Source organism: Lethenteron reissneri, chromosome 51, assembly GCF_015708825.2.
Source record: "Lethenteron reissneri isolate LAM-NWPU_2019-01 chromosome 51, ASM1570882v1, whole genome shotgun sequence".
In the NCBI taxonomy this organism is placed as follows: domain Eukaryota; kingdom Metazoa; phylum Chordata; class Hyperoartia; order Petromyzontiformes; family Petromyzontidae; genus Lethenteron; species Lethenteron reissneri.
In genome coordinates this window covers 2726862-2739804 of record NC_083829.1, presented here as the reverse complement: position 1 = coordinate 2739804, position 12943 = coordinate 2726862, and the positions used below count along the sequence as shown (strand labels likewise).

At 44.5% G+C, this 12943-nt stretch overlaps 2 protein-coding genes across 2 annotated transcripts in view; both read right to left on the bottom strand.

The window, feature by feature from the left end:
- The window catches only part of FANCD2 (FA complementation group D2), a 63206-nt gene extending 59987 nt beyond the window's left edge, over window positions 1-3219 (bottom strand). Inside the window, 3 exon segments of the mRNA XM_061572927.1 lie at window positions 689-838; window positions 2110-2167; window positions 3042-3219. Of these exon segments, the coding sequence (XP_061428911.1) occupies window positions 689-838; window positions 2110-2164 (205 nt within the window). The 5' untranslated portion in view covers window positions 2165-2167; window positions 3042-3219.
- A 2146-nt stretch (window positions 3220-5365) lies between these two features.
- Window positions 5366-12015, bottom strand: UXT (ubiquitously expressed prefoldin like chaperone). Its single transcript, XM_061572995.1, has 6 exons — window positions 11785-12015; window positions 10170-10251; window positions 9235-9308; window positions 8667-8774; window positions 7690-7753; window positions 5366-5792 (listed from the first exon to the last, which is right to left on the bottom strand). The coding sequence occupies exons 1-6, from the start codon at window positions 11889-11891 to the stop codon at window positions 5730-5732; spliced, it is 498 nt and encodes a 165-aa protein (XP_061428979.1). The 5' UTR covers window positions 11892-12015; the 3' UTR covers window positions 5366-5729.
- Between the last annotated feature and the right edge of the window lie 928 nt (window positions 12016-12943).

Sequence of the window (12943 nt, the reverse complement as noted above, 5' to 3'; positions counted from 1 at the left end):
AATGCTGCTACGATTCGTTTGGCATTTTGTCCAGTGGCATGCGCCTCTAAACTTCTGCTGTACGTAGTTCTCGCCGTAGGCCGTCGTCTATTGAGTGTAACGGCGACCTGAGTGGTGGGCAGTGGAACGACCACGGCAGAAACACCACGGTCTGGTGGATACTGTAATGGACATGACTGAAAGTTTGTGAATGTATTATATGAACATATTTTGACATATTTTGGCACTAATTTCACAGAAATCAAATTAAACTAATTTTACAAACATTCGGTCTTGCTTTTCTTAATTCGTGCGAGAGGTTTACTACGTCCAATACATACCACAAAGGCCTTCCTGCTAATCTAAATATGTAAGTCAATAGACATTCTCAGATATGAAATTCTGACCATGATAGTATCTTAATTAAATAATTCAACTTAGTGATTTCCACTGACATAGTGAAGTGATCCTGCTTTATAGAGTTCAGGATAAAGTGTAATCCTCGATACCCGTCTGTACGATCAATAGTCAACGAATTAACCAACTGATTAAAGGTATAATTACGAATTTTTTTAATCAATTCTCATCAGTTAGCTCATGATGCATGCAGACAATCGCGTGTGCAGGGTTTTTTTTCCGATTCATCAAGTTTATTTTGTTGACCCAGCTGAGAACTCAGGAGATCAGGATGAGTCTTTGAATGACTCACACAGTTGGTTGTGAGCTTCATCTAGCTTCAGTGTCATCCCAGCCTTGCTGATGATCTCCACAAACAGCGAGCTTCTGTTCGCATCACCCGCACCTCCACCTGCTGAGGACTTCACTGCCCCCTTCGCGAACGGCTTGTCCTTTTTCAATTCTGCAAGAGTGAGGGACACGTCTTTAATGCCGACTCCACATGGTGATTATAATAACGTCATGCACACAAGGAGTCTTCATCCGATGAACAGTGGGCCAAACGTGGCCCTCAGTGGCGCAGTGACTCCATTATCAGCTCAGGGGGTGCAGGCAATAGGTCAGGTGGGGCCCCAATATTTGATTCGTCTCGCACGGTCACATCCAGGTTAATTCTATATCGTGGCCCCTCATGCCTAAGCACATCGTTACACACACGGTCTAGAACGTTAAACGCCGTAGGGGCACTCCATCTTCGCAAAATTCAGCCACTGCGAAATGAAAGCATTTTCATAAACAAAAAAAATTTGAACCGCGTTTTAAATAAGTTATTGTACTTTTACACTTTTGTTAAAAACACATCTCATGGTGGTATTCAAGGAGGGGCCCCAGCTCGTAGTTTTGGCCACCAGTGGGGGCAAGGCACCCCCTGCCCATACACTCGTTACGCTACCGGGTGGCCCTCGAATGCCTTTGGAGTGGCCCGTCGAGAAATAGCTCACCAAAACATAACGAGGTACACAAAAGAAATACTGGTTAGTTAGAAGAACGAGATATCGAGAGATTAGAGAGAGATGTAGACAAGAGAAAAAAAAAGATGAAAACCAAATACAGAGAAGTGAAAGACCCGGAACCAACATGTGATGATGACATCACGTGGCTCGCCAGCGCAAGTAAAAAAAATCCGCTAAAAATTGTCAAAGAACCAATAAGCACTTAATTTTGATTACTCGCAAATGTATTTATATTTTTTGTATGTATACCTGTCAACGCCTTATCAGTGCCTAACTTATTACAGACCATTTCAGACCTTATTGGTCACCCCGTGCCCTCATACATCTCAACGTTCATCCTACAAAGTCCCATCACCACAAGGGAGAAGCACAAACAAAAATAGACAATTTCTGTTGTTGCCCGTATTGAAACGGCTGTACGCCGTATGGACCTGAAAACTTAATTTCCCTGTACAATAATAAGGGGCAACCCGTATGGGTTGACGGGTTATGCCAACCGCACAACAACACTGAGCCGCACTGAGTTTGAGAGCCGTCGTTGCTGTCCGTCAGTGTCGCGTCCATGTCACACCTCACGTGCGCGCTCCGATGACAAATTCACACTCTTACAATTCGACTTAAAGCTTTCGTGACTGCAGGGATTCATATTCTTGGTTCTTTCGGTAAAGTCCCGTAGAAGGGAAATAATAATACAAAAATAATAAATTCACACTCGTCTTACTTTTAGATGTACTGGCTGCGTTGTTAGAGTCGAACGGCGGCCGCTGTCTCCCCATCTTCTGTAAACAAAGATCATCACAAAGTAAAATGCGCGTGTGTATGTGGGGCAAGTAGGTTAGATCGAGCAAAACTAATCAACTAAACTCTGCAGGGTAAAAGGGGCAAAGCAGCACTCCAATTGTTGCTCGCGACACTGCTGGCGGAAGGGCCTCCACCAGAGGACAGTTTGGCCTCCTCTTCTATTTGCTGGAGTAGGTTGTTGTTGTTCTTTGGTCAGTGAGGTTGAGGGACATCAACGTGGGAGCACAGAAGTACAGTACAGTATTGTTCAATAACGGAGTTTGCTGCGCTGTACCCTAACAGCCGATATCAGAATCAGCTTATAGAGGACAGTATGTGGCTGCTATACATTGCCACGCGATAAGCCACTTAGTTGAACTCTCGTTTGTGGCCGGCCGTGAGCTATGTAGCTTTAGTGTGCTTTACCTGGTAAAATAAAAGTATATATCGTTTAGTTTTAGTGTCGCAGCGCGCTAACCACAGCGCCACCGCTCCCCACTAATAGTCGAGGACACACGTGAATACAGTAAACTGTACTGGCTGTTCAAAGAACGAGGCTTGTGCAGGACACGTCGCTAGCAGGGAGATATATTGGAGGTGATGAAGACTTAACGACGGAATCGCAGCCAAAGGAGAGGGGGGGGGGAGAATGCGTCCAAGAGACGTCAACATCCATGGAGACGGAGCGGTGAAATCAGCCTGTGTGCAGGAACTCTTGTTTTGGATCTAACTAATGCGAGAGACTGTGACAGCAGGGCGGGGGTGGGGGCAGCGTTCATCCAGCAGTGGATATCTCACGGCTAGAATCATAAAAGTTCATAACATGCTGCACTTTATTTAACAAAAACCACTGCACAGGTAGCACTCGCGTACCTTGAACTCGCTCGCGCCGCCGTGAGGGCATCCAGCAAGCGAGACGCAGGCAACTATCTCTGCGACGTCTGCGCAGACGTTTGTAAAAGCGCCTGGGGTATTGTTGCAAGACGGTACGAGTGGTGAGGAGAGGGTGAGGAGAGGGAGAGGGCGAGGAGAGGGCGAGAGGAGCCGATCAGCGTTTCCCGCCACCCGCGTTCAACCACCAAATCCACATCCGGTGCGGGATCAGCTGACTACGGCAAGCATGCGCGGCCAAATCCCCCCCACCACCACCACCACCCTCCCACTCGGAAACGCGTTTTTTTATTTAGAAACCAGTAACCCTTAAGTGATTTTTTTTTAAAAGACATTTCGGGTAATAGCCCTTCTTTGCAGCACATAACCCTAACCCTGTGACCAAGGTGTTGAGTTTTGTTGTTGTTTGCGCTCGTGCACCAGTCAACGCAATATCGCCCACTTACACACCTCTTGCATATATTATTGTTGTGTGGAAGAGGTGTGCCAGTGGTGTTTACATGTGGAGTGACATGGAATTGGTGACTACGTAGCATAGCGCTGGCAGATAAGGGGATCTGCAGTTGTAGCAACCCTGTCTGACAGCAGGTCACGTGATAAGCCAGAGCGAGGGATGTAGGGGAAAGGTTACAGAGGGGGCATGTGAGTGAAGTTCAGAAACCCGCTAGGTGGTTCTAGAAGGGGGGCGTGGCCGGGGCGGAGCGAGGCCACGCCGGGAGGATAAAAGGGGACCCCGAGCGGAGGCTCGGGGCTGTTGCCTGGAGTGGGATCCCGTCGTGCTGCCGGAGTCTTCGTCGCCATCAGTCTGCCAGCTGTCCTGACTGGGAGCTGTAGTTACTTCTTGTGAACTGTGAAGGCTGATAATTGGATTTTTACCCTTCTATCTGGCAACAAAACTGACACCTTTTTACAAGGAGTCATGTTTGTATAGACCGCAATACCTGCAGTCATAATACAAACAAAATACATAACTCTGATAATGTGCACTGTCCTTGAAGTTGATTGGTCCACACCCGAGACAGCTTTCCTTAGAGCCTAGTCTCGCATGGGTTGGACCAGATGGACCAGATGGTCCAACCCATGTGAGACTAGGCTCTAAGGAAAGCTGTCTCGGGTGTGGACCAATCAACTTCAAGGACAGTGCACATTATCAGAGTTATGTATTTTGTTTGTATTATGACTGCAGGTATTGCGGTCTATACAAACATGACTCCTTGTAAAAAGGTGTCAGTTTTGTTGCCAGATAGAAGGGTAAAAATCCAATTATCATATTTTTTACTGGCAAATGAGGTTCCCATAGAACTGTGAAGGCTGTTAATAAATAGAGTGCCTCCTACTCCTGGCGTCTCCAAGTCAGTCACTACATTTGTACTGTGCCGTATCTGTTTTTTGGGCGGTGACGTGGTCTAGCGGTAGTGCGTTTGCCGCTTGTGGCAAAGGTTCGCGGGTCGAATCCACAGGCCACCCCGATTAATACTGCGGTGATATCCAAAGCAACACGACCTGCTATCTGCTTCACTCAGTGGACATTAAATATCCCATGACGTCATTAGCAGGAGTAGGCCATGCTGTGCCTGGCATGGTCAAAATTTACCCAAATGAAATAAGTTAAACTGCAAATGCAGTTTAACTTATTTATCTGTGGCAGTTTGACTGAACAAAGACATTTGCAATTAACTGCAAATGTACTTAATTGCAAATGTCTTCGTTCAGTCAAACTGCCACAGATAACATACGGGCACCCGACCCAATGCAGGGCCCTAGTTTCAGGCATTCATCTCTAAATTCTAGAAATGACACTGCACACAAGTGACACTGGTTGCACACAGAACCACACGTGTTATGATATCCCTCTAATGAACTCCATATGCAACTCAATCTCCAATTGAGTGTCATATACGTGACACACAATCGGCCTCCAAGAGGCGAAGCCCTTTATTAGCAATTCTTCCTGCACTGTATCCATACCGCAGCCTGACCATTAGGTGCGACCAGTGAGTGTAGGTCATGTGCAGCCCTTCTGTCAACGTTGGATGTGGGCCTCCTTACATACACCAGGTGGGTAGTAGGGATTATTTCACTAAACTTGTATGTCCACCACACTGGCCGGTGGGCTGAAGGAAATGGAATTGGCCAAACATAACATTCTAACGCAGACCCTTTTTAATCTGCTGCTCGATATTGGCATTCATGTGAATCAAATGTAAACAGAAGCTACCTTTTAACTCTTGTAAACAACGTGCAGAAATTTCAAAAAGATACAAAACCAGTTTAATAGAGAGGAAAAACACTTGTTTTTAAAAGTGGAAACTTGAAATCGATTTAATTCCCAAAATAAATACCGTGACATTAAATCGTTACACAGAGTTATGTACATCCTCACAAACCAAATCGGAGTGGCAGTTACTTTAAACCAGAACACCTCCCCATTGCAAATGTGTAAGGACATAAAAGAAAAGCATGTGGATTGCATTTATAATGAAATACAGACATGAAACTGGAGGACCATAGCTACAGTAAAAACACTAATTAAAGCTGTGATGTCAATAAAGTACAAGGGCTCGCTGAATATGAGTGGCACTCAGCTCTATGGAGCTATCCCTGTAATAAACAAGCAATGGGAACGCAATGAAATGATTCCCAGCTGATCCCAAAGCAGTGCAGGTCCAATCACCAGACTTCTCTCGTCCTCTCCACTGGCAACTCCTTAAGTCCCTGCAGTTCTCGCAAGCCCTGTAAAAAAAATGTAAATACTCCGTGAAGATAAACGACTTGCAAAGTTTGCCGTGATCCTTTTCACAATATAATACGGTTTTTATTTGCACGACATGACAAATCACGTTATCAGTTTCCCTTCGTTTTGCGATTGTATTTTACATTGTATTTAAGCTTACTTTGTTATGCATACGTCCGAACGCGGTTCGTCCACTAGGGGCGATGGGGAGCCATACCACCAAGCAGCTGGAGATGATCAATTATTTCTCTAATAAAAAATACTTTTCAATAAATTGTTTGTTTAAAAAAACATAGAAATATTATTATTTCAACGCGAATTGCCTAATGAAGATAACATTTTAAGTTGCAATACCACCGTCTGATTTGTGCCTTGGGAAGGTCTCGGGCGGCTGTGAAGGCGTGCTAGTGAGAAATATCCCTTCATTAATTGCGATGAGCTTCGCATTTTAGCCACGTCGTTTGAGACCCAATTCAAGGTGGTGAAAAAGGCACCTACGGCTGTAATTACTATATCACAATGCTAAGTTTCACTGTGAAAATATAGCAGGTCACGGCCTACACGCTCTAGGAAAAAACAACAGCAATGGCGATGGCAGCAGGTGCATTAAACTAAGAATTAGCAACGAACACCGTGGGGTCACTCCTAAATATTCCATTTGAAAGGATTTCTATGCAGAAGTTGAATGTCAAGCAACTGGGTCCTGATCAATCGACTTGAGGGTCATGGCGACAGCATTGGATTTTTTTTTCGTATATTGTTTATAAATGCCTACTGTTGGTAGATAAGAGAGTTATATCACTTTCACGGCATGGCAAATAACACGACGAGGTTTTTCTTAATTAGAACACCATATTCTTTGGTTCTTTCGGTAAAGTCACGTAGGTATAAAATATCAGTGATTTATTTTATTTTCTACCTACGTGACTTTACCGAAAGAACCAAAGAGTATGAATTCCTGCAGTCACGAAAGCTTCAAATCAAGTTAGAACACCATATCTTCAGAGCTCACTCACAACAGCCCCTCCTAGTGGAAATGTCACGAGCCGCCACTGCATACGTCATCCCTTGTAAGACAGTTGCCTGGCTGTTTTACAAGGGAGATCCGTGGTACGTGAGCACACCAACAACATCAATATTGCAGAGAACGAGTACAGGGTCCTGAAGGAATATTGCACAACAACTGAGGTATCTAACGGTTGTAAACGAAACCGAGTCAAAAACAGTGCAAGTGTAATATGAAAAAGTTCGGTACAGGTCCATGTAAGTTCTATAATTCAGTCTAACAGTGACGACATAAACAAACAAATCGAAAAAAATTAGTGCAAACATGTGGGAGCAAAAGCCACAAGAAGTTAGGTACATGAGCAAGTATGCTCTGTGTTTTAGTTTAGTAGGGAAGTGAAGAGGCGGTGTGAAGGGAGGAAACCAAGCTTGTGCAATGCTGTATAATTTATTTAAAATATATTCAGCTGCAGCTTATGCAACCTAAGGCTGATGTTATTCATTTGATCGATGCCACTTTACAACCTATAACGCACATGCTGTCAGTCATGCAGAAAACAATTAAATTATTAAATTAGCTACAAAGACACCATAAATTACTCCAGGAAATGTTACAATTACTCCAGCACTAATTTAATGCATACAGTCATATTTTTTAAAATGTGTATTACTATTAATTTAAGTAAAGTACTATTTCATATTATTTAACTAATGTTAAATTTCCAATGATAACCATGACAATCATATTTTTCAAAACATACCATACAATTATCATGGATCTTTTGTCATGTTATATCGTATTGTCTCCATATTGTGGCAGCCGAACTACTAACCCACAACACCAAATTCTAAATCCATGAAATTTCCACAGTACATAAAAAAAAACATCACCTCCAAAACCATCTTGATGTTCGCCTTGATTTTGGCTGAATCCTTGGTGAGCTTTTCACTGTACCTGGCAACAACACAGCAAATCCCTTAAAATAATAATAAACTCCTCCACCTGTTCCACATTTTCTTGCCTTTGAACATATCTTCCAGATTGTTCCCAATCTCGTCAGATCTCAGAAGCTCAGCAGCGTATCGAGCCTGGATAGAACGGCCTCAGAAGTTGATGGCACAGAACTAATTCTGAAGTCAACTTCAACCGGCTTCTTTTTTCCCCACACGATGGTCACGTATATATGCCATGAAAATTCTTAATTATCAAATCTGTCATTTTTTCTAAATGAAGTGAAAACCCAAATTAAATGATGGGAAGTTTTGTGTGCACTTACTGGTTACCAGGCTGGAACTATCAACTCTCTACACTGGAGAACCTGGGTTTTATACTGGTAGGAACCTCCTGGTTACACCAGCCCACGGGATTATTGTGTCTATTGTGCAGGGAGGGGCTGGGTGGGGAGGGAGGGGCTGGGTGGAGAGGGGAGGGTGGAGAGGGGCTAGGTGGGGAGGGTGGGGCTGGGTGGGGAGGGGCTGGGTGGAGAGGGGCTGGGTGGGGAGGGTGGGGAGGGTGAGGAGGAGCTGGGTGGGGAGGGTGGGGCTGGATGGGGGGTGGAGGGGTGGGGCTGGGTGGGGAGGGGCTGGTCACCCCGTGGTGCCCTTATAAAACTCAACGTTTAACCTACTCACGCCGGCTTGTGCCCGCCCTCACAGTTAGGCATATTTGCGGAATACACCATGCCGCTGTTGACCCTGGCCATTGACCGAGCAACCCAACGTTCCTACCAGCTCCCTCCACAGGAATGTGTTTACAGGTGGTGGCTGTCCAGATTCAACCTAGGATCTCAGCATTGTGCGATCATTGCGTTCACGTATTAATCGGAAACGTGTTAACAACGTCACGTAACTGCCCGAGGTTTGCTTACTCGTTCATCTGCGTGGTTTTCTTGTCAATGAACTTAAGCGCTTCCGGGAGCGTGAATTCCACAAAAAATCCATAGCCCACAGATACAAATATGTGACTTGCATCTGGCCTACAAAGACAAAACATTTCCAATGAGCTTTGACATGCAGTAGTACACCATCCATATATTCCTTATATTAGATAATTACCTTTAAATAGTAATGGAAAGGATTCAAAATTATCAAATTAGTTGTGACTTTTTTTCTTACTACAAAGTAGCAAATATTTTTCGATTCAAGTTTACTTTGTTTAACCAAGTTAAAACTCAAAGAGACCATGATAGTCTCGTTTGCAAGAGTGACCCGGGTTACCATAATAACAAAAGGAAAATAAATACAACAATTCATTAAATAGGAATCAAAATAAAAACCCAATGTTAAATGAATGCATAATTAACAAGGACACAGTACCCTACTATGGAGCTGTGAAAATCACTATTAAATACCATTACAATTTTCCCAAGGCCATTATCGCACGGTTGTTAATTTTATAGTTGTGTTTGGCTACTGAACAAAGACACGAGCACTGACACTTTAGCGTTGACGTAGAAGTTGCAACCAAGGTCAACCTGTGTCTTCAGCTCTTCCCCTGGGCACCCTGTCTCCTGCAACCAACCCATGGCACACCATCAAACACATTTACAAGAATACATTAATTACTTAGAACTATGTCAGCGCTATCATATAAACTGTAGGAAATTTCAACTCAAATAGCCACGAGTTAAATTACGGCATCCCTTGGGCCAGGGTTTTTCACACTGGCAGCGATCGACCCACATGTGTGCCACAAAGGTTCGGGGAGTAACCTGCCACGCTGTGGCCAGCCATGAAATATGGCTCGCTGAGAAGTGACCATTTCAGTGAGGTCAAGGAGCTACACGAGAGATGCAACAGCTGTCGACAGAGGTAATGGTTTCACGAGATGTAAGGAAGATTAAACGCTAAGATATTAAAAAGTCATGTTGACGTACAACTTAGGTCGGCGTTGCATAAGAGGCAATGTTTCGTGCGTCAATGTGTTGAAACAAAGTATACAAACATATGACATTATTTGGCCCGCAAGCCAATGCTAGTATCAGTTATTTTGGCTAAGGTTTTTATTTGCTTCATTGTTATATCTTACTTTCTTTTGTTTTGATTTTGTCGTGTTGGTGAGCCAGGTCAATCTTGCAAATGAGACTATCCTGGCCTCTTGAGTTCTCGCCTAGCTATACAAAATACACTTTAAACTAATCGTTCTAAGTTAATTTTTTTTTTTAATGTTAATGGTGCAAAACCTATCCCTTCAAATTATTATGTATCACTCACAATCAAGACAGCGCACAATACATTTTGTACATTTCAGTATTGTGGGGTGGAGCGGTGACGCAGTGGTTAGTGCACTGCGCTAGTTTAAATTCCCAGCTACAGCTGATATCAGTGGAAGTATCCTTCCAGGTCTTGGGGCACTCAATAACTCGTGGTACCTGTAGTCGTTCGATGACATGCTTGAGCTGCAGATACTGCGCCGTTTTCTCATAAATCTTATCTCTTTCCTCCAACACTTTCCTGAAGGGGAGCACAGTGACAGCGAACACCACGTGTGTGATATTTCAGTTGGAAGTGTGTTAACTTCATTGCAAATTACTTGGAATGTTTGTTATAGTTGATCTACTTTAGGTATGGCACACACAAAGTAAATTTATTTTCTCAATAAGGTTAAGTTGTATACTTATTGTTACGTACGATACAATACAACTGCAAAGATATCCGAATGGCAAATAGAATACATTCAACATTGCTGAACTATTTCCACACTAGTCCATTACAACAAAAAAACACCTGCATCTCGTCATATCTCAGAAGCTAAACAACGTCGAGTCCGGTTGCACCAGCGTCAAGTATTGCCAAATAAGAGATGCATCTTGATTTAAAGCTTTCGTGACTGCAGGGATTAATATTCTTGGCTCTTTCGGTAAAGTCACGTAGAAGGAAAACAATAAAATAATATAAATATAAAACAAGAAAAATTCTCACGACTGCAAAAATTTTCTTGCTGTGGATTTCACACCTGATGATGATTGCTTGTGTTGCAGTCGAAACGTCGTGAGAATTTTTATTGTTTTATATTTATATTATTTTATTATTTCCCTTCTACGTGACTTTACCGAAAGAACCAAGAATAAGAGATGCATCATCTAGTTAGATATTTAATAAGCATTTAACTGGGCTCGATGATCATTGTTAAAAAAATGCACAATGCATAAGTTATAGACGCTGTTAAAATGTTTGTATATTCGTGGTCATTACGCGTTTGCTATGCAATTGAACTGGACACCCTTGCAGAGTGGAAGATGTTCAAACCCAAGGAATTTCCCAGGTGAAGTAATTTAATAAAATATACATGCGAGTACAAAATAATGTTGTTAAACAGTTTCCCACGTGTCTCTCCAAAAAAAAACCATAAAAGCATTTGATTTTCACACACATCCCACCAGCAACACACGGCCTTTAATGAGGGGACGTTCCCACCAGCTGTTCGTTGAACACAATAAAACTCGGCACCGGTTTCGACATTCGGTGCCTCATCAGCAGTCAGGCTTGCCTTGTTAGATGATGTAGGGTTGCAAACCCTCCCGGAATGGCTGGTAACTGTCTAAAGTAATCTGAGAGATGAGCTTTAATAGGATTTTTTTTACTAAATGTAATTTAAAAAATCTCCCCAAATCAGCTTCAGTCAAAGTTTGCAACCCTAGGAGGAGATTATCTCCACCATGTGCATCGATGCAATGGTTGTTTACATGTTTTGTGCAACATGTTGAACTTCTTTCGCACCGCACTTAGCCGACCGTGCCAATGTGGAGGTGCGGGGAAGGACAATAAACTAACGAGGAGGCGATCGAACTGGAGGTGGGCAGCTGCAACAATGAATCGACTTCGCTTGACGACGACGCAAGGTGGCAATGGGTGGTTTGGGGGAAAACCCACGGCCGTTGTGAACCACGAAGCGAGGGGGCGAGGAGCGGCCACAGAAGCAACAACAACAACCATCACATCAACAACAACCACCACAGCAGCAGCAACAACAAACGCAATGCTCACTGCAGGTCTCTCTTCAGCACTTCGTTGATGAACGCTTCGTACTCCGTCACTTTGTCGCGCACGCCGGCCTTGCTGCCGCGCTGCGACAGGGCCATGTCCGTCGTCATCAGCTGCTGCTGCTGCGGCGGGGACGGAGTCGGAGTCGATTCCCGCGATTATTCATCGCCGCTCCGTCACCTCGGGCGGCGCTTTTTTTTGTTGCGATGTGACTTCTTTTTTCCGTGACGTCATTACGCCGGCGTGCGCGTGACGTCATTACGTCGACGTGCGCGTTGACGTCATTACGCCGGCGTGCGCGTGACGTCATTACGCCGGCGTGCGCGTTGACGTCTTTACAACGGCGTGCGCGTGACGTCATTACGCCGGCGTGCGCGTTGACGTCTTTACAACGGCGTGCGCGTGACGTCATTACGCCGGCGTGCGCGTGACGTCACCCACGCCCGCTCTCGAGACGATCGCATCGATTCTAGATTTGAAGCTTTCGTGACTGCAAGGATTCATACTCTTAGGTTTTTTTTAGGTAAAGTCACGTAGGTAAAAAATAATTTACTGTATCAAGTTAATTTAGCTGTGACGGTCCGACCTGTGTTGCCTCCGAAACGTCGTGATTTAATTGATTTATTTTTATTTATTATTATTTTATTTATTATTTTTTACCTACGTGATTTACTGAAAAAACCAAAGAGTACGATCGCATCAGCAATATTTTTATGTGACGTCATTACGTTGCCGTGCGCGTGACGTCGCATTGGCAAGATTGTTCAGGTGACGTCATTACGTAGCCGTGCGCGTGACGTTGCATCGGCAAGATTTTTAGGTGACGTCATTACGTAGCCGTGCGCGTGACGTCACCCACGCCGCTCGAGCGACGTTCGCATGATTGAGCGGACGTCACTCTCGGTGGCGTGCGCGTGACGTCATCGCGTCACAGCAGCGTGAGTTGTTCGCGAGTGACGTAACGACGAAACGTCTGCGTTGTGACGTCGCCCCCGTAGCAGCGCGAACCGGGGGTGTGGCGTTGGAGAGCCGGGTCCGCGAGTGACGTCACGACGCAAGCTTGCGTCATGACGTCACCACACGCGCGTACCTCGCACGTCTAGACCCGCGGTGCCGTGACGTCATCACGCACGCTCACCCCCCCCCCCCCGTCATCACAACA